The 26,777-nt window shown below is 39.0% G+C and overlaps 1 protein-coding gene across 2 annotated transcripts in view; it reads left to right on the top strand.

Annotated features, from left to right (window-relative positions):
• The window catches only part of SLC24A3 (solute carrier family 24 member 3), a 759,832-nt gene that overhangs the window by 674,660 nt on the left and 58,395 nt on the right, over positions 1 to 26,777 (top strand). The window contains exons 8-10 of one of the 2 annotated variants that reach the window (XM_043982389.1): positions 1,047 to 1,072; positions 19,372 to 19,425; positions 25,919 to 26,052. In XM_043982389.1, the coding sequence (XP_043838324.1) occupies positions 1,047 to 1,072; positions 19,372 to 19,425; positions 25,919 to 26,052 (214 nt within the window). Of the gene's footprint in view, positions 1 to 1,046; positions 1,073 to 19,371; positions 19,426 to 25,918; positions 26,065 to 26,777 lie in introns of both variants that reach the window. The other variant, XM_043982388.1, reaches the window with a different exon arrangement.

Raw genomic sequence — 26,777 nt, 5'->3', positions numbered from 1 at the left:
CCCTAAAGCCTCCCCTCACTTCCAAACTTCCCTATTACTGTTGAAGGTACCACCAGTCTCCCAGGCTTGCAATCTAGGCATCATCTGATTTCCTCACTATCTCTCACTACCAAAATCCAATCTGCTGCTAAAGTTTGTCAATTCTGCCTTTGTAAAATCTATTAAACATGCCCCCCTTTTTTCCTTTGATACTGGCACCACCCTGGTATGGGCTCTCATCACTTTGCACCTGGACTATTGCAATAACCTGCTAGTTGGTCTATCTGCATAAATCTCTCCCCATTCTAGTCCATCCTCCATTCAATCACCAAGATGATTTTCCTAAAGCACAGGTCTGACCATATCACTCCCCACTGCACTCAATAAACTCCAGTGGCTTCCTATCACCCTGAGGATCAAATACAAAATCCTGTTTCATACTCTTCTATCCAGTGACACTGGCCTCCTGAACAACATAATCCATCTCTCAGCTTCAGCAATTTTCTCTGGCTATCTTTCATGACTGAAATGTTCTCCCCTCCTCCAGTCCTGCTACTGACTTCCCTAGCTTCCTTTAAATCTCAACTAAAACCCTATCTTCTATGAGAAGCCTTTCACAATCCTTCTAAATTCTAGCGCATTCCCTCTATTGAACATTTCCCATTTGTCCTGTATACATCTTATTGGCACATAATTGTTTGCATGTAGTATCCCCCATTAGATTGTAAGCTCCCTGTAAGCAGGTGCTGTATTTTGCCTTTCTTTGTAACACCAGCACTTAACACAGTGCCTGGCATATAGTAGTCTTTTAATAAATGATAATTGACCGACTGGCTGACTTACTAGTATATACCAAAGCAACAGACTGCCGAATTTCCAACTCCTTACCAACCTTATCCCCAGGATCATCCATGTAGGTTTGACTAGTACAACTGGGTACCCACAGGTCTATTGCTCCTGAGATAGTTCAGCTCTGATTACTTCTTTGTGTAAATTACATAATAAACAATTTGTAAGTTTGATTATTTTTCCTCATTTAACTAACATTTCTTTTCTTTTCTCCACAGTTTATATATGATGAAAAAGTTTCTTGGTAAGTATAATTAATTTCTACTTTCTAATTTCCTCCTCTTTGATTATCAACAAAGTAAAAGGCAGAGAAAGTATAAGGAAGGTTTTTGCATCTTAGACTTCAAATTTTACTTACCTGTATACATGTAATATTGTCTTCTTTCCCTGACCTAATGCAATATAATATAAACTGCTTGAGGCCAGGGACTCCATCATTTTTAAAAATTGTCACCAATACCCAGCATTGGTGACTTATACCTAGTAGGCATTTAATAAATGTTTGTTGAGTTGAATTGAAACAATACAGTAGCCATTATTCATTCACATAGCCGCCTTTCTTATTCAAGTGAAGCTTTTATAAAAAGAAGGAAGGAAGGAAGGAAGGAAGGAAGGAAGGAAGGAAGGAAGGAAGGAAGGAAGGAAGGAAGGAAGGAAGGAAGGAAGGAAGGAAGGAAGGAAGGAAGGAAGAAAGAAAGAAAGAAAGAAAGAAAGAAAGAAAGAAAGAAAGAAAGAAAGAAAGAAAGAAAGAAAGAAGTGAGAGAGCGCTTCCAGCTATATTCTCATTGGATTATAACACTGAAATGTTCAAGTCATCCATTTTACAATTGGTAACCTAGTAGGGATTACTAACTTGTGGCCCTGTATGAAGCAAAAATAAAGCCCTCAGGATTTGAAGTTCTTGAGTACATTTTCAAACAATTGGGTTCACCATTATAAGAGTTATTTTTCCTTTCATTTGGAGATCCGTGTATAATTTTAAAAGAAACTGGATCCATGGGTTTGATTGGCTTTAATTCATTCAAGTTATACTTGATACTCGAGATGTTTTTACACCCCTTTTTAGAATTCAACATTGTTTTCTTTGTTTTCATCAAAAAAAAAAGAGAAAGAAAGCAGAGAACACTTTGTAATCAAGGATAAATAAATGGGAAAGCAAAAAAATAGACTTGGGTCAAATGTTCAAATCTCCATGTTTGAGATGGGTTCTAAACTAAGTCAGAGAAGCGGTAATAGAAATAGAAATTCAGTACATGGTAGAATCTCATTAATTTTTTTTCAAATATTTGATCTATAAAAGTGGACTTACCAGAAATATCATTTCACCACTATGTCTGATTCTCATGGAAAAGCACCACGAGAATAGTCAACAGAGTATTTTATTTTGTGGAGTTGAGTTTGAAGTAATAGAAAATGAAAATGAGAGAAACAAAGGAGGTAACTGTGGTGTAACAGAAAGACCACTGAGCCAGAAATCAGGAGATATGAGTTCTAATCCTGGCTAGTACCACTACTTAGGCTCATACACCTAGGCAAAGGTTTCATTCTTTCTGAGCTTCAGTTTTCCCACCTGTAAATTAAAGAATTAGAGTAGATGATATCTTCAAGCCTTTTCTGCTCTAAAATTTTATGAAAAAGCAAACTTCCAAAGTTAGTTGTCAATTGCCCCTTTTGACACAATAAACAAGGAATATTTCCAAAATGTAATGCGTTTATGAGCATCCCTGTGATTTTAGTAATTCCAGGGAAAACACTGAGTACAGGTGTTTGTGCGATGCTCCATCATTGGGCTTCCTCCATTTCCTGTCCCTCTTGGTCCCGGTGAATAATGGAAAAGACAGGAAGAAACTTTCACAACAGGATAAAAACAGAATCTCTAAAGTGGCTTTCTATATTAATTAGACTTTCTCATTATGAAGAAAAGAAAACTAAGAGGGTGATTTAGCACTTCTTTGTCTCAGTAAGAGGTTTCCTAAGAAGAGTGAGGCCAATGCCTGGAATATTCTATATTCTCCTCTTCCCCCCACCCCATTATCTCCACTTTACAAATACGGAAGAGACTCAGAGAGGCTGAGTCATAGGTGGCATTTGAACTCATCTTCACTCCAATTTAAACACTCAAGTGTTGCCTCCATATTCATGGCATTGTTGAATCATTATAAATAGGCCAAGATGAAAATCAAAAGGTTTTATCACAAACATAGCTCTAGGACCCATCCCCATCATTTCTTTCTGGGAATTTAATATTTCTTGGAATATAAAAGTAGAGTATGTTCATTTCCTTTCATTCCTGAAGTGACACATGCTGAAGTCTAATGTTAAAGTTCTACCATACAATTCTCAATACTAAGGCTAAGTACTTCAGTTTTCTGTGGGAAAAGAGGAATCAAAACCCCAAGCTTGAGCAATCCAGTAGGTGTTCAACAGGTAACATTTAACTGAGAAAGGAGTGCCAACTCATGGTTATGTATATTCTAGCTTTGGTGGTATTGGAATCATAAGGCACACGCAGCTGTCATTTTCAGAAAAAAAGTATGTGGGTAGTTTCCATGGCACCCAAACACAAAATCATTCCCAGAGTACCAACCAGTACTTACTGATATCACAGAGAGATACATTGGTCGGGGGATTTTTCATGAGGGAACCTGTGAGTACAGGCAGTACAACTAACCAGCCCTCATCTGAAATATATATCTAGTGATGATTTTAAACCCATAGCTAAGAAACTAAAGGATTTGGAGATATGAATAGTATTCTCATCTCTTTTTTGCCAGTTGACAGTTTTAATACTGGAATAGAAAGTGATCATAGGATGAATAATCGACATTGAGATGGTGCAAAATAATTGAATTTGATTTTCTGATTCATGGCTTTTGATATAAGCAGAATTACAGGTTTCTGATGAGGGACCCAGTGCATCTCATAATGATTGGAAAGGATCTTTAACCTATATATAAGGAATTCTATTTATCAGAGCTATCCACAAATGGAATGAACTATCTCAGAAGGTGGTGGGTTCCTCCTTATTGGAAGCCTCCAGGCAAATGCTGTATAACTACTTGTCAGGGATATTAGAGAGGGATTCATTTGCACATACAGGTTAGAAGAGATAGCCTCTGAAGTTTTTCCCAACTCTTACATTCTGTCTGGCAGGAAACTTAAAAAAATTAAGATCACTCAAATTTTAGGGTAAAGGAAAAAAGAAACCACTCAGATAAAACTGTAAAAAGCCAAATACAATAGAAAATAAGTGTGACTTAGAATTAAATACCGTAACAGAAGTAGGTACCTAGGAATTTTCAGGAGATAAATAACAAGAAAGAGGGTAAGAGGAAATCTGCATAACTATGGATAATTACCTGCATGTGTATAAAGTAGATAGTTAATAAATCAATCAAACTTGCAAATTAAAAAAGGGATAGACCCTCATAGGTATAATCCAATCTGATCACTGTGTGGAATCAGATTCATAACTGTGCAGGATCAGATTCATAACTCGTTCAAAAGAAATAGAATTAATGAGGTGAGAAGGGGCAGGAATAACTTTATATGTTAAAGAACTATATAGATCTATATGAATCCATAAGCCTGAGAGAAGAAGCAGTGTTGAGCCTTTGGGTGAGTATAAAAGGAGAGAAATAAATAGAAGTGATATTGTGAGAACATACAATAGACAACACAAGCAGATCATGGAAAGCATATTCATGGTGCTTTCCAAATTCTAATTCTATAATCTCTCTATTAAAAGCAGCACAGAGGCAAGATGTAGGAATGATGGGGCAAATTCAAATTTTCAAATGACTATTGAATGTCTAAATATGCTAAAAACAAAACATATGATAACTTCTTAATGAACTAGTTGTAATTTCATTGCTCAAGTGGCAGAGGAAGAAATGAGAATTCTTATTCTGGGCTTAATTCTGACCAAGAAAGGTCATAAGCTCATAGTATTTAAAACTGGAACTAGAGACAACCTGATAGATCATTTTGTCTAGGTTCTTCATTTTGTAAATGATGAAATTGATGTCCAGAGACGGAAAATACTATTCAAGGTCAATAAGGTAGTTAAGCATCAGGACTGGGATTTAGACTGTTTCTTGATATGGACGTGATGGGAATCTTGAGAAAAAAGCTAACCTTGTTAGAAAAGACCATTGAGCATAGTCAGATGTGTATTCTAAACTTTTAGCAAAGCAACTTGTAAAAGTTGTCATAGAAAAATATGCATTATCCCATAACTAAAAGATAATTGGAGTTTCTCTAATTCTCCAGTGGAGCTGTGATTTTGTCAATGTCAGCATTGGCTCCAATAATATAGATCTTAATCTATTCGTGCCTGCCCATTCTGTGTGACTCTTGTTCTTGTTCTCCTATATGTTCACAATAGAGGATCCACCTAATGCACTGAGAGCAGCCCTCTTCTAATTTTCCTAAAGTCATGAGGATACCAAAAGAGGGAGACTCAAAAAAAAGAGTGTTCTGACCCTGCAATAACAAAGGAGGCATATGAAACCAATGTGGATTTACAAAAGTCATGCAGTCAGGATGAAAGGTCTATATAATTATCTATGAATACCCTGAATCCATAAGACTAGTATCAAGAAAGTCAAAGCTCTTTAAAATTCTAAGGAAAATAAAGAATCTTGGTTGCAATTTTTTGTTATCATTACTCTGCTCAAAACAAGAAGCTGGACAAGGAAGGAACAGGCCCAATTCTTAGAGAAATGGTATAATGTTACTGAGGACTAAAGCAGGAAAAGCTACTCAATTTCCATTTTACTTCCATCTTTTTTCTATCAAGAAGAATGACCTGTATCTTGAAAAGTGTAGAACACATATCATTGAGAAAATTGAAACGCAAGACAGGTCAAATGAGGATAATAGAGTACCTAGCCTTTTAAAATGAATTCAAGTCTCCAAGCCCAGACAAATCACAAACCAGTGTACTGAAAGAATGTGCAGATGCAATCACAGAGCACTTGTTGACAATCATCATGAGAAATCATATACAGTGGGAGAGGTGACAGGAGATTGCAGATAGACAAATTTTGTTCCAGTTTTCAAAAAGTAGAAAAAAAAGTGTGGAGCAGGAAGTGTGTAGACTTCCAAATGGCAGAAACTACAAACATGAAGGTTTTATATAAATAACTGGCAAGATCCTAGAATAAACATATGATTTCTGAGTATTTATAAAAGTGTTATTGCTGTTGTTCAGTTGTTTCAGTCATGTCTGAATCTCTGCGACCCCATTTGGGGTTTTCTTGGCAAAGATTCTAGAGTGGTTTTCATTTTCTTCTCCAGTTAATTTTTTTGTGGGGCAATGAGGGTTAAGTGACTTGCCCAGAGTCACATAGCTAGTAATTGTCAAGTGTCTGAGGCCAGATTTGAACTCAGGTCCTCCTGAATCTAGGGCTGGTGCTTTATCCACTGCACCACCTAGCTGCCCCCCTCCAGTTCATTTTACAGATGAAACTGAGACAAATCAGGTTAAATGATTTGCCATGGGTCATACAACTACTACTAAGACTGGATTTGAACTTAGGGAGAGGAGTCTTTCTGATTCCGGGCCAGGTGCTCTGTGCATTATGGTGCCACCTCACTTCCATAAAATAAAGTAGTAACCATGATTTATTGGATGTGCAGTCAGGAACTTGGGTTCCCAGGTCTACCATTTCCAACCTACTGGTACAGCCTTGTGTCTAAGCTTCAGTTTCCTCATCAAAATGATAAAATAAATGATCTACAGAATGCCTTCTAGCTCTAACTCTGATGATACTATGACTCTGAACCTTCAGGAGCATACTAGTCAATCAGTCAACAAATATTTATTAAGCACTTCCTGTATGACAGGCACTGTTCTAATCACAGGAGATACAAAGAAAAAAGAAAGTTCCTGCCTTCAAGGAGCTTATATGCTATGAGGAAAGGCAATTTGCATAGGTATAAATATGCATGAAATAAGAATTTGTTTAAGAGGTGACATTTGAGCTGAGTTTTGAAGGAAATGGGATTCTAAGAAGTAGGGAAAAAATGTGCCAGGCTAGGGGGACAGCCTGGGCAAAGGCAATGAAACAGAAGATGGAGTGTCCTGGATGGGGAACAGCAGTGCCGGTTTGGTTGGATGGCAGGATATATGAAAGAGATTAATGTGTAATGATGGATAGATAGGTTGGAGCCCAGTTTTAAAAAGGCTTTAAATACCAAGAAAATGTTTGTATTTTCTAATAGGGAAAATAGGAAGCTAATGGAGTTTGTGGAGATTTGGAGATAGGTAGGTGGCTCAGTGGATAGAGTTCTAGGACTAGAATCAGAAAAACCTTAGTTCAATTCCAATTTCATACACGTTAGCTGTGTGACCCTGAGCAAGTCACTTAAGCCTGTTTGCCTCAGTTTCCTCATTTTTAAATGACCTGAAGAAGGAAAAGGCAAACTACTCCAGTATCTTTGCTAAAGAAACAAACAAACAAAAAATCCCATGGACAGAATTGGTGTATGATGGTCCATGAGGTCATGAAGAGTCAGGCACAAGTGAACAACTAGTCTTTATCGAGCAGGGGCATAACATGACCAGACCCATGTTTCAGAATACTATTTAGCAGCTATTTTGAGTATGGATGTGGGAGTAGGGAGAATTCGAGGCAGGAAGACTAATCAGAAGGCTATTGAAATATTCTAAGAGCTAAGTGATAAAGCATAAATAAAATGGTGTCTGTATTGACAAAGGGAAGGGGATAGTTGTGGGTTATGTTGTGGAGATAAATTCTACCACACTTGAGAACTTATTGGCTACATGAAGTACAGGAAAAAATGAGGGGCTTGAAGAGAGACAAGAAGGTTTGGGACAGTTCCTGTGGGAAATGCAAGATTATCAGTTAGTGAGGAATAAAAGGATTGCCTTGCTGAATCAAGGTAAGATTAAATAATGTAAATTTGTTGTGCACTCAGTAAGCACAAATGTATCCCTACCACAAATTCATACCACAGTGACCTGATTTCTTCTTTATGATATGGTTATTAGAATGAACTAAATGCTTTGAGATAATGTGTCTTGATTTCAGCAAGGCATTTGACAAAATGTGTCCCATGATATCCTTGTCAACAGAATAAAGACATGTGAGCTAGGTGATGATATAGGAGATGAATTCATAGCTAGCTAAACACCATCACCTAAAGAATGGTGAATAATAAGTTGATATAAACCTGAAGAAAGGTTTCAAATGTGTGGGGACCAATTTTTAATTGGGGAGTGTGAGCTAAGTGGCTCACCGCAATATTGGGGCAAGGAAGGAGACCAACAGCCTCCTTCAAAACAGAGCAGGATTTATTTAACAAGAACGAATTTTAAAAAAACACAAACAGGATCAGTAGGATCAAGGGAAAGGAAATAAAATAGGGAAAGGGAAATTATACAACCTGAACAACACAACCGCCCAGGAATCAGCTGAGAACACACAGCAGCGTCCTGCCGCCTTCCAGCTTCGAACTAGAATGGCGAAAAACCTCCCTTCTTCCCAGCAGACCCTAGGCTGACCACACACAGCCCCCAGCCAATTGACTAGCCACTCTGACAGTCAAATGACTGCCTTCACTATGCTTTCAATCATTATAATTTTGCTAGGCCGATGTAGGCGTTGGTGAGTGATGATGATGTGAGGTGCCAGCACCATGGTAACGGCTACAACCAGTGGGTGGAGTACCATGCCACTTGCGGAGACCCAGAGGCCAGTGTGCATGCCAAGGTTTTGGGTTTTTTTTAAATTCTAGCCAAAAGATGGGGTCATAAAAACCTCAAATAACAATTAATTCTTTACAAATGGAAGCACACTAAAAAATCTGGTCAATGTTGTATTGATGAATCCTAAAATTGGAGGGTTGTCAGGGACCTTAGCAGCATTCTAGTCCAAACCATATGTGAAATAAAGCCACACTATGACATAGTCAACAAATAGTTGACCATTCTCCCCTTAACACCTCCAAGGAGAGGGAACTCATTACCTTTGAAGGCAACCATTCTAATCACAGAAGAAATTCAATAGGGATAAGTATAAATACCTATTTTAGGTAAAAACCTAGGACTGAAGGCATCCTGACTTCATGTAACTCATATGAAAAGTACTGTGATTATAGTTTATTATAATCTTTATATGAACTCATTGTGATTTAGGTGCTCAAAGCTAATGCAATCTTATACCCATTATTAGAAATATTGTGTCCAGATTAAGGGAATTAATGGTCCTACTTTTCTGTTAGTATGCTGTGATCAGACCACGTTTGGCATATAATTTATGTATCTGGCTATCACTCTTTAAAAGGAACATTTTTAGGGGGCAGCTAGGTGGCACAGTGGATAAAGCACTGGCCCTGGAATCAGGAGGACCTGAGTTCAAATCTGTCCTCAGACACTTGACACTTACTAGCTGTGTGACCCTGAGCAAGTCATTTAACCCTCATTGCCCTACCAGGAAAAAAATAATTAATAAAAAGAACACTTTTACAAACCACAGTGAGTCCAGAGGAGAGGGGCAAGGATGATTATGTCTTAAAACCACGTCACAGGAGAAACACTGGAGGGTACTAAAGGACATATAGTCTTGAGAAAATGAGAGATACAACATTTGCCATTGAATATTCAAAGAACTATTATATGAAACAGAATAGACTTATTCTGTGTTGTTCCAAAAGGCAGAAATTAGATCAGTGGGTGGAATTTACAGGGAGACATATTTTGACTCAATATATGAAAGGATTTTTCATTGTTTAGATCCATCAAAAAATAGAATAGGCTGCTGAGGTAGTGAATTTCCTGCCACTAGATGTGTTCAGGCAGAGAGAGAAACTGTTTTACTACTTTTCAAAGATTTTTCCTGATATTCCTAAAGCATTGGGTGGGAAATGTGCTTAGATAAACTCTAAGGTTACTTCCAGCATTAAAATTCATGGAAAAGTTTTATAAGCCATTAGAATCTTTTATAAGTGGAAGAGTGAATCTTGAGCTATTTAGTAATCTCTGTGGTTTATACTGTAATTTTGTTAGATTTTGTTTAATTGCCTGATTAAAAATCATAAAGTCTATAATGACCTGGTTTTTACATCTCTGAGATAATATGACATCCTTTCAGTATGTTAGTAATGGTGTCATTCCCAATATGAATAAATCTTTTCCATCAAAATAGATGATCAGTGGGGCAGCCAGGTGGCACAGTGGATGAAGCACCGGCCCTGGATTCAGGAGGACCTGAGTTCAAATCCATTTGACACTTACTAGCTGTGTGACCCTTGGCAAGTCACTTAACCCTCATTCGCAAAAACAAACAAACAAACAAAAAATAGATGATCAGATTCCAACTTTCCCATTTATACAGAGTGTCCTAAAAGTCTTCATGGAGTTTGAAGCTCCTCATCCAGGGGTTACCTATACTGATGAAATCATAGGACTGATAAAAACAATTCACATATATATATATATATATATATATATACATACATATATATATATATATATATACACACACACACACACATAAAATCACATGCTTACTAGCCAATATTCAATATTTCAATTTCTATGAAGCATTGCTGTGTTTTGGTCAAAGAAAGCTGTTTCCAGGTGCCACAAAACAAGGCATTGCTCCAGGCTCTTCTAGAATCATTAGGAAATACTTTGCAATAGCCCAATGTACTATCATGGGCCTCTTATGTCAGAAATTTGGCTTAGTCTAGTCTTAACATGGGAAAGCAAAGGAGGTGTTCCCGAGTACATTGTAACCACCTGGTGATGCATTGCAAATCCCCTACTCTATATGATAGATAGCCCAAAGCATTGCCTTTGAACTCATGCCAATGTGTTATACATTGACAGTCTCTTAATATGCAATAACTGATTGTGCTAAAGGGGAGTTACATGATGAGCAGCAAGGTAAAGGACTTGTCTTCAGTGCTGTTCAGCTGGTATCAGCTCCTCTACCAGGTCCACAGACAGACGATTTACCTCTAGAATATGTGCTTTGAGGACACCTAGGATCATAGCATCTAAAGGGCACCCTTAGATATCATCTGGTCCAATGCCTTCATTTTGTGACTGAGGAAACCAAGACTCAGAGCAATTAAGTTATTTTTCCTAAAATCACCTATCAAATAAGTACTGAAGCTGAGATTCAAACTCAGGTCTTCTGGCTCCAGTTGTATCACACCCTAATCCTAATGCCAAACCTCTCTGTTTAAAGAAACAGAAAATACCATGGCCTCTGCTCTTTCCCTAGATAAAACAGCAGCTTTCTTAGTTCATGTCTGTCCCAATAAAATTGGAGTGGCTGCTTCCTAGAACACTGGGGAATTCATACTGAGAATCACTGACATCTGAAGAGCATTATCTCCTTTAATAGAGTGCTGAGCCTGGAGTCAGGAGGACTCATCTTCATGAGTTCAAGTCCAGTTTCCAATACTTACTAGCTTCATGACCCTGGGCAAGTCACTTAACCCTGTTTGCCTCAGTTGCTCATTTGTAAAATGAGCTAGAGGAGAAAATGACAAACAACTCTAGTATCTTTGCCAAGAAAACCCCAAATGATGTCATGAAGAGTCACTCATGACTGAAAACAAGTGAACAACAATCTCCTTTGACCTTCATGGCAAGCATTGAGCTAAGTACTAAAGGTAGTGTTGTCTCTCCTTTATAGATGAGGAAACTGAGGCTTGGTGAAGTGATTTGCTCCCACAGTTAGTAAGTATCACAGGTAGAACTGGAATCTTGGTGTTTCTATCTTCAAGTTCAATATTCTATCCATTAAGACATATTTCCTTGAAGGGCAGCTAGGTGGCACAGTGGATAGAGTACCGGCCCTGGATTCAGGAGGACCTGAGTTCAAATCCAGCCTCAGACACTTGACATTTACTAGCTGTGTGACTCTGGGCAAGTCACTTAACCCTCATTGCCCCACAAAAAAAAAAAATTAAAGAAAAAAAAAAGACATATTGCCTCTCTGATAGTCTGGTGCTGATCTTCAGGGCTAACCCTGAATATCAAGTTGTGAAAGAGACAAGGCTTGTTTCCAATGTTTCTAGATGTCCTTCCCAACTACCCTCCTACTGCCAGGGTTCCCCAGTAGTAAAATGCCATACCTGAGAACTGGGAGGAGGAAAGATGGGCCATGCTAAAAAAAAAAAAAGACTGGTACCAAAATCCAGTACCACCCAACAGTTCAAGTGAAATCCATGGAACTGAACAAAGAGTGCTGGCCAAAATATCTAAGTTATCTAAGGCAGTTGTATCCAACTCAAATAGAAAGGGATCCCTGTGGGCCAGCTATTGATTTAGAAAACCACAATTTAATATCACATATGCTACATTTTTATTTCTTCTACCAAATGTTTCCCAATTACATTTTAACATGGTTTGGACTTCTTTTGCAGCCTGGGGGTGATGAGTTTGACATCTCTGATCTAGGGAAAAGCAACATGGATGGAGAACAGGTTCTAAAACCAGTTGATCAATCTAAAGGAAAGGATCCCTTGAGCACCATTAGCCATAGGCTAGATGGAGTCCCAGATATAAAATTTCTTATGAAATAAGGGTAGAAGATCTACAGAAGTCCCAGTGGCAGTGAAAACATGTCCAAGCAGGCACACAACGTCAGAGAAGTCCAGCGTTAAGGAGGAGGTACTTTATCCATAAGAAACTGAGGTTCAGAGGCGGGAAAAGGAGGAACTGGGTATAGAAAGTAGCATGACTTCGTGGAAAATGGCTCCAGGGTCTCAGAATGACAGAATTTGAGAGGTAGAAGAAATCTCAGTGGCCCTTCCCACACATGAGGGAATCCCCACTATAACATATCCTCGAAGACCTCCAAGGAAGAGGAACCTACCACTTCTTTAAGGCAATCCATTCCACTTTGAGACATCTCTCAGCTTTAGAAAATCGACCTTTTGGCCACTTCCATCCATTGTTCCTATTTCTCTAGTGTCTAGTCTGGGGTCAAATAGAGTAAGTCTTCCACAGGATAGTGTATAAATATGTGAACACAATGATCACATTTCCCTTGAGCCTTCTTTTCCCTAGGCTAAGCATTCCCAGTTCTTTGCATTCTATCTTCATGGCTCACAATCCTGGTTACTCTACTCTGGACACTGCAGCTTATAAATATGCTTCTTATACTTGAACACTGAACTGAACACAGTACTGCAGATGTAGATGAGTGGGTTTATCACCAACCCTCCTGGGAGTCCAAGATTACATTTTGCTTTTTTTGACTGCTTCTTCCCACTGCTGACATATCAAGCATTCAGACCACTAAAACACCCAACTGTCTTTTCAGAAAAACTGCTCTCTATACACAACTCCCCCATCTTAAATTTGTGAAATTGATATTTTTGTACCCAAGTGCAAGACTTTTACATTTATCTCTATTGGATTTCATCTTATTACATTCAGCCCAACATTCTAGCCCAGGAGTAGCAAACTCAGATAGAAACAGAGCCCTGAAGGCTGCATATTCACTTAGAAAACCACAAATTAGCATTATTTGTGTTGTATTTTTATTTAATCAGTTAAATATTTCCCAATTACATTTTAATCTGGTTCAGCCATCCCAGAGCTGAGTTTTTCACCTCTTCTCTAGCCAGTCAAAATGCTTTTGGATCCTAATACTTTTATTCAGTGTGTCAGCTATCACTCCCAGCTTTGTATCATCTGAAAATTTGATGAGCAGACCATCAGCGTAACTAATAAAAATGTTAAATAGCACAGGGCCAAGTTCAGAGCCTTAGGATACTCCATTGGAGACCTTCTGCCATACTGACAATGAATTTTAACCACAAACTGAGTCTGTCTGATTGTATTATTGTATTATTGTCTAATCCATGTCACACCATCTTCTCCACAAGAATAGAGATAGATACTTTATCACAAAGTTTTGCCGAAAATCTAGGCAAACTTCATCCACGTCATTCCCTTTCCCTCCTTAATAATCCTGTCTAACACAGAAACAAGGCTCATCTGGTGTGACTCACTCATGACGAAAACATTTTGGCTGCTTCCCTTTCTAGATATTTGCCAACCATCTCTTTAATAATCCTCTCAAGAGTGTCACCAGAGATTGAAGTCAGACTTATTGACCTGTAATCTACAGATTCTTTTTTCCTTCTCTTTTTTGAAAACTGGAACATTTGCCCTTCTCTGATCTTGTATGACCCCCATTTTCCATGATCTTTTAAATATCACTAGCTTTGTAATCACATCTGTCAGTTATTTAAGGACCTGAGACTGTAATTCATCTGCAGCAGGTAACTAACTCATCTTGGGTAGCAACTCTCTGGTAGTCATTTTTGTTCTTTCATTTGCAGAGCAAAGGTTATTTTTCTTTCAGATAAATCAGAGGGAAAAACACATAAGAATTGAAGTTAAACCTTTTCTCTGTCATGAGTTATCATTTTTCCATCCACTCCAAGCAAAAATGGAATCCCTTCTCTGATCTGCCTTTTTCTCCCTCTGTGATTCTTTATAAAGAGCCCTTTTTGTTGCCCTTATCTTCTCTCACCAGTCTTAGTTTATTCTTATTCTTATTGAGTATTCCTGAAATTATTTTTACAGGGCCAGACCTCACTCCTCTATTCATCTTCTGTTACCTGGCCTGGCCTCCATCTTACATCTTTCTTTTTTTTTTTTTAATCTAAGTTGGTTCATGAATTCTTAAATCCCATTTTTCTTCCTCAAAGGAATTGTTTCCCACTGTATCTTCAGAATTTCATTCTTGAGCACCTACCATCCCTCCTGAACTAATTTCCCCTGAAGTATTCTACTCCATGGTATCCTTCCTCTCTTTCTTCTGAACCTGAACTCTAGGGTGCGTGTCAGACCACACACATTGTCTTTCATTTATCATAAACTCTAGGATGGCATAGTCACTTCCCCTCAAGGTTCCCATCATCTCCACTCCAGCAACCTGAGATGATATTTATAAAGCACTTAGCACAGTGACTGGAATAGAGCAGGTGGTATGCAGCTGCTCTCCTTACTCCTCTCCATTAGGTACAATCAGATCCAGACTAGATTTCCCCTTGTTGGCCTCTTCACCTTCTGAAAGATGAAATTATCCAAAAAAGCAAGTCAAGAAGTTACTAACTGCTATCCTTTTGACAGAGAAAGAAAGCTCCAGTGGATGTCATTGGCAAGTTTGAGTTTTTATTAGCCTTTAAGTCAAAGGACATTTTTATTAAATTATATTATTTTGAAAAATATATATTGAATATAAATCAATGGTCTATACATTGAGTATTATGATACAATTTTATTAATGTTTATAACTGAGTTGTAGAATAGAATAAAAACAGAAAATGCATCTCCTTCCCCCCTGCCCCATGATTAAGGTCCCACAACTGTGAAGCTTTGGAGTCTCCAGCATTGTGCTAGCCAAGCTCAAACAATGGTTGTAGTTTCTACTTTAATAGGATGGGCAAAAATACTAGACCATCCCAAGCTTCACACTGACAGGCCCGGGTGATCCTCAGCATCAAAGGGAAGGAATATAAGGAGGGCCCAGGTGCACCTTCTATAGTCTAGAACAATTATAGGCCAATAGCATTTGCTGTATCCAAAGGACTCCTGTAATTCTAATTTGGAGCAGGGAATTTCTCACCCTTTGTGCTGTGCAAAATGTCAGCAGCACCTGAGTGAGAGCAAAGGGCTTCCTTGTTGTCACAGCTTTCCTAGAAGGGAGTTGGAGGGAGTGGGGGAGTTTCACACACGGAATGTCTTCAGCTGTCACTGTAATGAAACGGAAAGCCTGTTCTGCAACACATGTGGAATGTGACTTGGATGTGCCACTGTCCTGTTAATTAGAATATCATTTTAAGGCCAGAAAGGCTTATTCTATTACTTGTGAAACCGCATTTTCTCAAGAAAAACATTCACACCCACACTGAGGATAAATGAGTGCCTCGAAGATGTGTGGGAAGAGCCGGGCCAGTGACATGTCTGTCGCTGGTTATCTTGTTACTATTCTCCTGTCTAAGCAGCATGGTATAGGGAGGAGAGTATTTATTGGTTTTGGAATTGGAAGACCTAGGTTTGGGGCAACTAGGTGGACAGAGGATATGGGGTTAGGAGTCAGGAAAACCTGCCTCAAATCCTGCCTCGGACACCCACGGGCAGATATGTTTAACATCTCTCTGCCTCATCTTTCTGTAAAATGAAGACAATGATTGCATCTACTTCACTGGGTGGTGGTGAGAATGAAACGAGACAACATGTGTAAAGCATTTGCAAACCTTAAAAGTGCCATATGAATGCTAGCAACTCATGATCATTCCTGCTTGAATCCTAAGTCTGACACAAGTTGGGGAACCCAGTCAAGTCATTTATCTTCTGATAGTTTAATTACCTCACCTGTAAAAGAAATATAATAATCATACTGGAGCAGGTAGGTGGCAGGCCTGGAGTTAGGAAGATTCATAATCCTGAGTTCAAATCTGGCCTCAGACACTTACTAGCTGTGGGACCCTGGGCAAGTCACTGAACCCTGTTTGCTTCAGTTTCCTCATCTGTAAAATGAACTGGAGAAGGGAATGATGAACCACTCCAGCATCTTTGCAAAACAAACAAACCACAACCCCCAAATGGGACTACAAAAAGTCAGACATGTCTGAAAACAACTGACTAAATATTCATACTTTGTACCTCACAGGATCGTTGCGAACAAAGTATTTTGTAACCTTAAACCCCATTATAAATGAGTTACTATTAACAATAGTATGTTGTACAGACACATAAGTACAGGCAACTTCATTTAAATTCATAACCCTCCCCAACTAAACTTTCAAAAAAAGAATTTTCCCTTAGGATTTACAGAAATAATGATACCCAAAGCAGAGAGGGGTCTCCTTCCTTTAGGGAAACACCCCCCCCCAGGTAATGCAAATACTTCTTTGGCAAAGATGAGGCCTACAGGTACAAAAGCACTCATATTTCTGCTTTCCTTATACCATGAGTCAAGACATCTCTGCTGAGCCTGTTCTCCCTATAGCAAGTGTAAAGTTGAATTTGGGAAAAAAAAAAAAGTTCAATTGGGATCTGCTGATTGTTATTTGATACTCCAGTAAGACTATTTCAATTTCGACTGGTTTATCATGAATAACTAAAGCTACTCAATCTTTAGAATGCACTACTAAAGTTTCTTAATCATTACATATGTTTGAATCGACAGCTTAGGGATAGGATATGAAAGAGAACTGAAAATATAAATGGGAGCTAGACAGTAGAGAGCTTTAAATGCTAGGCTGATATCCTAGAGGCAATAGGGAGCTATTGAAGAATGGATTATAAATTCCCCTTCGCTATGTTGCCAGCATCCCAGCTCACTGAAATTGGAAAGAACCAAATGAATATTGGTAAAAGTGTAGTTTGGGGAATATGAAAGTGGAGAAGTTAGGAAAATCATCAACATGTTGAAGTAAACTCTCACTCTTTTGTACATCTCCTAAACATTTTTCAGGTTTTATTTTGTATTATATTTGAGTTTGGGGTTTTTGTTGTTGTTTGGGTTTTTTGCAGGGCAACGAGGGTTAAGTGACTTGCCCAGAGTCACACAGCTAGTAAGTGTCAAGTGTCTGAGGCTGGATTTGAACTCAGGTCCTCCTGAATCCAGGGCCGGTGCTTTATCCACTGTGCCACCTAGCTGCCCTATTTTGTATTATATTTGTGAGTAGGTTTTATCTTTCCTACTTGATTATAAGATGACACAATCATAGGTTTGGAGATCAGAATAAAGTTGTGAAGTTTATCAAGATCCACCACTCCATGATTTTACAAATGAGGAAACTGAGTCCAGAGATGTTAAATGAATCACCCAGTGTTGCACAGCTAATACCAAAACAGACAGAAGGTTTCGATCATGGGTAGATAGGTGCCACTAAAAGAAATAATGAAGTCAGAAGGAGGAGCAGAATTGAGAGACTTAATAACTGGAATTACTATCTTTACTTAAGTTGAATTCAATTTTTGAATTAATTGAATTAATATTTATTGAATAGATTGAATACACGTGTGTTGAATTCAAAGAAAAACAATATCCAGTTTTAAACCCCAGAACTAAAGGAGTGTTGTTCTGTCATTTTTCAGTTGTGTCTGACTCTTTGTGACCCCCTTTTGAGGTTTTCTTGGCAAAGATACTGAAGTGGTTTGGCATTTCCTTCTCCAGCTCATTTTATAGATGAAGAACTGAGGCAGAGTTAAGTGATTTACCCAGGGTCACACAGCTAGTAATTCTGCAAGGCTGGTTTTGAACTCAGGTCTTCCTGACTCTAGGCCTAGCATTCTATCCACTGTGCCACCTCAACCTGATGGGTAGCAATTAACTTAATATTAGCCAGTTTAGCTCCCCTCCCACCAAATAAATGCTCATTAAGCAGAAAACAACCCCAGATAGTGAACAGGTATATTTATCAATCAGGCAAGTTCTGCAAAATAGTTTAAGCTCCAGAATACACAAGAGGAAAGGGAGCTCTATGACCCAGAAATGAAGTGAAATATCACTTGATTGAAGAAAGAATGATCTCACCTGAGAAATCCAATCTTATCAGGGCTCTGGAAATCAAGGGACATTCTAGGGTACTGGCTCCTCCCCTAAAAGAGTGCTACTCTGAGGATCTTCCTTTCACTATTCAAAGTCCATGCCTTCTCTCTCTTTACCCCATCTGTCCCAGAAATAGCTCAGCCAATCAAGAGTCATATCTCCCTTTCTGTATGTGGGACCACAAGGCTGTGGGAAGGCCAAGCTTACTTGAGGAAGGGGGAGAGGGGCAAATTAGGAAGAACATTGATAAACCAAAGAAGGGCAACTAAGAATGAAAAGCCTTGAGTTTCTGCCATATGAAGGATCAGTTAAAGGAATTAGGAAGGCTTAGCAGCCTTCTAAAGAAAAGTCTTGGGAGGAAGGTTAATAAAGTCAGTGTCTTCAAGTGTTTATTTGAAGAACTATCAAAGGGTTTAGACTGGTTCTATTGTGTAGGCAAATGTATGTGTGTATTGTTTATATAACGTATGTCACATATAAAACGTGTGTATACATCACACATAATATATATATATATATATCACATATTATACACACATTATCTCCCCCCAAGAAAACATGAGCTCCTTGTGAACAGGATACATCTTTGTACACCCAGAACCTTGCACACAATAGGTCCTACTAGGAACAATGGGTGGATGTCTCAGAGGAACAGATACATCATCATGAGAGCTCTTCCGAAGTACAGTGGGATGCCTCCAGAGGCTCCCCATCACCAGCAGTCAGCCACAGTGTGGCTGATGTTGTGGAAATGACAGCAATACCGTAGTAGGGATTCTCATTCAGGGAGGGGTTTAACTAGATGGCAGCTGGGTCCCTTCCAACACTGAGATTCTTGGAAACATTTTCAAGCCTGTGTAAGATTGCTTTGTCCGTATTGATAATGTTTGGGGCTAACTGAATGTTAGATTTTTTAACAGCAGAAGCATTTATGCTTCAATTCTGCATAGATGGTGACCTGCTTTTACTCTTTTTTCAGGTGGGAGTCCTTAGTACTAGTGCTAATGTACATCATCTACATCATTATTATGAAGTAAGTAATCCATACATTTTCCCCTGGTTTCTTTCTCAGAGATCTTTCTAGACTCCACACGTTGTGGCACTCTGGGGAAATTACTAGGGGGTGGGGAAGGGACACAGAACATCATTTTGCAGATGTTAACAAGACTTCTCCATAGCAACAGCAATAACAATAACAACTCCCAACTCTTCCAATCAAAAGAAGGGAGTGTCTTGATCCTGATAACCCTATGCCTCGTTTTTTTTAATCAACAAAAAGATAAAATATCCCTTCCATATGGATATTAACCATCGTCTATGTTTGGGGCAGGGCATTAGTGTTAGTTTCACTTTTTTCCCATGTTTATTTTATTTTTAATTTATGGAATAAAACAAGCATTTCTATGACAGCATCATAAAAAAGATCATTGCAGTTTTCACTTTTTACAAATTTTTCAAAGATATAAAGTGTTTGACTTTGGTAATTGGCAGGAGAGATTGACAAGGTAAATGGTGTTTTATTCTAGATCACTGACATTTAGAGGGTACTGGCAACCTTTGTACCTTCTCTTCAAAAGTATAGAAACAGTTGAGCTGAGCTTAACAAATAGTTAAGAATTCTGTTGTTATTGTTGTTGTTTTAATCAAAACTTAATGCTGTGAAATTATAATGACTTAACTTAGCCCTGAAGAAAAGGCATGAGAAGTCTCTTCTCTCAGCTTCTTTGCAGAGGTGGGGGACTATAAGTATGAAAGACTAAAGATAATGTCGAAGTTTTCCATGTTTTGGTTGGTTTTGCTGAACTTTTTTTTATCCTTTGTTATAATTGATAGTTTTCTGGGAGGAGAAAGAGGAAGGGGTATATTGGGAAATGTAAGTTGTAAAACTAAAATAAATCAATAAAATTTTTGTCAATGATATGAGAAATTACTGATGACATAACTTCTCCCTTTGGTAGCCATACCTCACATGAGCTGTTCCCTGACTCGGCTCCCCTACTCAGCTTCTCAGTAGTAACTTTGCAGTATCTGAGAGAATCTATTCCCCCTCCCCCCAGCTAAATTTGTTTTGATATGTTGATTTGAGGGTGAAACCTTTGCCGTTTGCCCTAGGCAGACTTGGCAATGCTGATGCCAAGCAACGATATTCCTTGTGACACCTTTGGTTGGCAGATGCTTTGGTTTGGCTTTCCAAAAAGTCTTTCCTTCAGAGAGTGCTGATCACTAAAGGAATTCTTCAGCAAGTAATTACTGAGCGATGGTTGTGTATCCAGTACTTCCGAGGCACCACGCGAGTCACAGCTAGGTACCATGAAAGAGTCAGTGTGGCCTAACAGAAGCGCAGCCTTGGAGCCAAAAGACCTTGGTTTTTTTTGCCTGAGTTGTTTTCTAGGCTTTATGACCCTGAATAACTCGAATAATGCCTCAGAGCCTATTTTCCTCATCCGTAAAATGGGAATACTAGTAATACTAGCATCATGGGATTATAAATATGTAAATGATAATAATGATTATAATGGCTAGCATTTAAGGTTTTCAAAACTCTTTTTATATATTATCTCATTTTATTCCCTCAACAATCCCATGTTGGGTTGCTGAGTGGAGCCAAGTCACAGAAGAACTCACCGTGGTCCAATTTCATGAGAAAACAGCTCTAAAGAAGTGGCAGAAGAGGCTGCTGGGGCTAACTGGGGCTGTTCCTTGGAGGTCATTGGTGTGTAATTTAAGATTCTAAATGTGGATTCTAATCTGTTCCCCCAGTTTGGGGGAAACTGACTAAAAATCACTGATAAAACGAGTTTAGGTTTTTAAGGGTTTATTGGAAAATAGAAAGAAAAAGATTGAGAACAGAATTCTAACAGCCTGGCATTCCTATCTTTCCTCAAATTTCCTGTGAAGTACTCTGCCACCACCACCATCAAGTCAGGAAGCCAAAAGGCCCAGCGCTCTCTGCGCAGGCTCCCTTTCCTCCTTCCTGTCTCCTCCCAGACCATAGGAGGCTCCTCAAATTGATTGGCTGGTAGCCTTGATAGACAGCACCCATGAGCAAACGTCATTTCCTGACGCCAAGGAAAAGCCACAATGCCTCTGAGGCATTTTCCTCATGGTGGAGCTTTCCCACAGCAAGTCTCCAGTAGGTGGCGTCATTCCAATCATTACATTGGAAAGATATTAAAGGTTTCATTCCCTCCCCAATATCCCTGACTGGCAGGAACTTTCTATATACTTTTTGTTATTTCTTTAAGCTTTTTTTTTTTATTTTCTGGTTTTGCTTCATATCAAAAAACCTCTCTAATCAATAAAAAAAAAAAGAACTCACATGGGGTATGGCCACCAAAGGGGGTGGGGATTATGCCATCTAGTAATTTCTCATTTCATTTACAAAAACATTACATTCATTTATTTGTGTTAGGTGCTATTATTATCCACATTCTACAGATGAGAGAACTGAGGTGAGGGTAAGAGAGGTTAAGTAACTTGCCCGTAGTCACAAAAGCTAGTGTGTGAGGCAGGATTTGAATTTGGGTCTTCCTGACTCCAAGTCTAATACTATTCATTGTGCCATCTATCTGTCTATCCATTAATATCATTATTGTTGTTGTTACTATTATTATTATTATACAAAGCATTCATGGTACCTTGGTTTAGTGCTCTCAAATACTCAAATTAATCTGTTAAATTGAAAACTCCCTCAAAGAATGCAGAGCATAACTCATCCATTCCAGCCAAACCTTCATGACTTTTGTCCACATCCTCCCCTAAATTCACCCCAAGGTACCCATTTGGTAGAAGGCCTCCCTCACTTTCTTCTGCCCAGCCATGCAATGAGGCTTCTCATCTGTCATCACTTGTCTTCACCATATGGCCAGCCTATATTTCTCTACCTACCATAGGAATCCTATGATAGGAACTTTGGAACATAGAAGTAAAAGATGCCACTAAAAAAAATGTATAATAAGAATAGAAGATATGATAGGTTCAGTGCTCACTGAAGTCAAATATCTTCACCCCACTGAAACAGTGGGTACCACTCAGCAGGGCTTTATTGCATTCATTAGGGTTGGTAAGTTAGAGTGTAATGGAGATGGAAGTTAGGGAAATTGCTATACAGACCATCTCATCCCTTGTTGTTGTTCAGCCATGTCTGACTCTTTGTGACCCCATGAACCATGGCACACCAGGACCTCCTATCCTCCACTCTCTCTTGAAGTCTGTCCAAGTTTGTGTTCATCATCTCCATGACACTATCTATCCTTCTCATCCTCTGCTGTCCCCTTTTCCTTTTGCCTTCAATCTTTCCCAACATCAGGGTCTTTCCAATGAATCCTTTCTTCTCATTATATGGCCCCTCTCATCCCTATTCTCCACCATTACAATTCCCCATGATAAGTGGGAACTTATGCAAAAGAACATAATACAGCGAACAACTAATCCCCTCCATCACTAAACATATGCAATATGAAAACCATTGGTGTGTCTATGTTGACTTCTCCAATGCTACTTCCGTTCCAGCTGTTCTCACTCGCAAGATCCAAATAAAATGGGGATTAAAGCTACAATCTGTATTTCACACACACACACACACACACACACACACACACACACACACCCCTTTATATTTTTTCATAAATTCTACTCTGAAGTTCTAAATTGGGCTAACTCTGCTGTTTTAATTTCATCTCTGCAATTGAAGACTTTAATCATTAGGACTGTGTTGTGTATGCTTTTTCCTGCAATTTATAAAATTGCATCTTTTCACAATTAAATGGCTTCGGGTGCACATACAAAATTTAAAACACTCAATTAAAAACACAAAATAGAAACGCAGCAGTTAAAAACAGCACATATTAGCACATTTGTGTCCTCCTGGGAAGACCAGCTTAAGGATGAGTCTTAACGTTCTGTCTGAAGGTCAAAAAAAAAAAAAACCAAGCTCAGCTGGGCCACAGAGGTAGGGGATTTTACAGCAATATCTTCATGCCCATTAAAGGAAGTATGCCAGAGGACAAAGGGGGAGGGAGGGAAATTTGTCAGAGGTCTCTTAATTAATCTGAACTTTTTTTCTCTTTTAGAACAGTCAGAGAAAAGGGGTTGGAGAGAATAGCAAAGACCTGCTTTATACTAGAAATTCTATCAAATGTTCTGATAGCCCATAAATTTGTTCAGGCCTCTTTTATTTATTGGAGGCTTTTGAACCATAAGGGAGGGGCAGCTAGGTGGCATAGTGGATAGAGTGTTGGGCCTGGAGTCAGGAAGACTCATCTTCCTGCGATCAAATATGGCCTCAGACACCCACTAGCTGTGTGACCCTGGGTAAGTCGCTTGATGCTGTTTGCCTCAGTTTCCTCATTTGTAAAATGAGCTGCAGAAGGAAATAGCAAGCTACACCAGTATCTCTGCCAATAAAACCCCAAAGGGGAGAAGGGGGTTCACAAAGAGTCAAACATGATTGAAGCAAGTGAACAACAGCAACAATTTGAACCATAAGGGAAGGATCACAGAATTATAGGATTTAGAGGTAGAAGAAATACTAAAGATCCACCTTGTCCAACTCCTTCATTTTATATGGGGGGAAGCTCAGGCCCAGAGGTTAAGTGACTTAGCCAAAGTTATACAAGTCATAAGTGTGGAAGCTGAGATTTAAATAGAGAGCATCTGACTTCAGAGCTAATGTCCTTAACACTTTTACAGACTGCCCAAAGCACTCTTCTGTGGCTAATACAGCACGTGTAAGCTTCCTCCCAGAGCGTATTAACAGAGAGATACCTACCTAGCACCTCCTATGATGCACAGGTTTTATCATTGTGTAGTGCCTTTGTTAGATACCAATAAGGAATACTATCGGTTTGCCTTTCCCCGGGCCAATGAATGTCATATAAGGCACAAGAATTCTAGTTTGGGAATAGACAAACCCATTCTCACATAGTACTACTGTAAAGCAAATACTATGACCACTGGAAACCACCAACAGACAGCTCCCTTGATCGGCAGCCAACTCTTAACTAGTAAAATGTGAGGCATAACTGCCTGGGTTAAAATCCTTCCACCCCGCTCCCCCCACCCCCAGCTAGTCTCCGATGGTAAAGACAGTGGGATCCCAGCCTACAGGGTGCAGACTCTTAGCAGCTGTTCTGTGTCTTACCACAGTTTGGGGTTTGTCAGTCCGGAGATAACTGGAGACTTCAGAGCACAAGCACAAGAATGTCTTGAAAACAATATTCCCCTCACAGAGTTGCCATAGTCCATCCTGAATTTCTGACAGCCTAGCAACTAGCCCAGTACATACTTCCCCACACTGAAAAGGTCATAAGATCATAGATTTAGAGCTTTGAAGGGACCTTGGGAAACACCAAGCACAAAACCATTTGCCAGGGGAGGAATTTAACAAAAAGGTAAACCAAGGCACATTTCTCTGAACAAGATAACATTTATTAACAAGGGCATGCTGCCTGTCAATAAATGAGTCAATGGCTTGCCTCCATTTATGCCAAAGACCTTAAGCAGAAGGACAATTTCCCTTTTATAGGTTTTGCATAGACCAGGACAAAGAACAGAACAGGGTAGATGGCATCATGGGATTGAAGACAACGGGAATGGTTATGGACTTGAGGGTACAAGGAAAAATATGATTGGTTGGACTTTTGATAGTGGGGCCTGAGAATGACCCCCTCTTTCCTTCCTGAGAGTCCAGGTGCAAAATAATGGGCCAGACTTCTGGAGAACAAACCAGACATCCTTGAAGGATAGCTTGGTGGTATAAAGATATTAGACCCCACTCCTTTGTGTTCACATGCATTCTCCAAGGTCAACTAAATTCCTAAAAGGAAGAAGAGATCAGTGATTAACAGGAGAGCTGGATTTTTAAATTTAACCCATTATAGACCAGCTGAATTCTGAACCAAGTTCACAAAGAACTATGACAAACAGTTACAGGACAGAAGTAATTCACTGTAAATAGGATCAATAAGAAATGGATTCAGGATCAATTCAATCTTCTCCCATTCTTTGTAGACTTGGGGATCTGTGACTTATCCAGGGTTGTACAGATAATAATAAGCAGAGCTAGGGGGCAGCTAGGTGGAGCAGTGGATAGAACACTGGCCCTGGATTCAGAAGGACCTGAGTTCAAATCCGGCCTCAGACACTTGACACTTACTAGCTGTGTGACCCTGCGCAAGTCACTTAACCCTCATTGCCCCACAAAAAATAATAATAATAAGCAGAGCTACGATTCAAATCCAGGTACTTTACCCCATCACAGTGTAGTGTTATATTTATATACAATAGGAGTTTATGTGTTTGTAAGATAAATTTTAGAGTCCAAAGGGAAGGTGGGCATTTTTTAAAAATAGAAATAATGGAAGATGATAAAGTTCAGGTGTTTCTCATGTGTACTTAGCCCAATAAAAGCCATGCAAATGAAGCAGCATCATTGGAACAGCCACACTTGTGCTCAGGATGGAGAAAAGCTGCCCCAACTGCCTGAAGTCCTTTTTTGTTTGTTTGTTTCATTTTTTTCCCTTCAGATACAATGCTTGTATACATCAGTGCTTTGAAAGGAGGACAAAGAGCACTGGGAACATGGTCAATGGCTTGGCCAACAACACTGAAATTGATGACAACAGCAATTGTGATGCAACGGTAGTGCTCCTTAAGAAAGGTAACCGCGAAGGTACAAAACTCCAGAAGGGAAATGCTAGAAAATTACTCATTCTACCATTTCCATAACTTCACAGAGGGCGTGGGCAACTGCTCAAGGAAGTAGATCATGATCATTAGGATTAAAAATTCCAGGTATTCAACCAGACTTTTCTTTTTAATGATCAAGCATCCCATTGCTTATCCCATACTGGGCACCTAAAGGAGGAAGTCTTCTGGGGCAGGTGATTAAAGAAGGGGAGGGTTCAGCTCTTTCTTTATTCTCAGTTCATCTTTAACTGAATGAGAAGAACAGAGGTTCTTATCTGGAGACTAACCAGCTTAAAAAACACTCATGAAAGCACAGAGACTGTCAATAACTAGTGATTAAGTGAGTCAGGATGTTACAAGAATCTAAATAAATATATTTTCAAGCTACATAGCCTCAGTTTCCAGTATTTGAAATGGGCACAGAAAAGTACTTTTTTTCAGAGAGATTCAACTAGAGCATTTAACAAATTTCACTGAAATACTAAAGAGCAATAATTTAGTATGGTGGTTCCATTTGGTCGAACAAACATTTCTTTGTATGGCAGCACGTGCAATTTATTTCGACTCAAGCTGTGATGTGTTATTTTTCATTAACATAGCAGTTATTCTGACTTAATTAATTTCCTTTTCAAAGCTTCCCCTTGAATTGCTGAGGTTTTGCTTTTTCCCCCCTCTGTTTCACACAGGCTTTTTTTT

This window comes from Dromiciops gliroides, chromosome 2 (genome assembly GCF_019393635.1).
Source record: "Dromiciops gliroides isolate mDroGli1 chromosome 2, mDroGli1.pri, whole genome shotgun sequence".
Classification (NCBI taxonomy): Eukaryota; Metazoa; Chordata; class Mammalia; order Microbiotheria; family Microbiotheriidae; genus Dromiciops; species Dromiciops gliroides.
The sequence above is the reverse complement of the archived record's forward strand: the minus strand, read 5'-3'. Positions and strand labels throughout refer to the sequence as shown.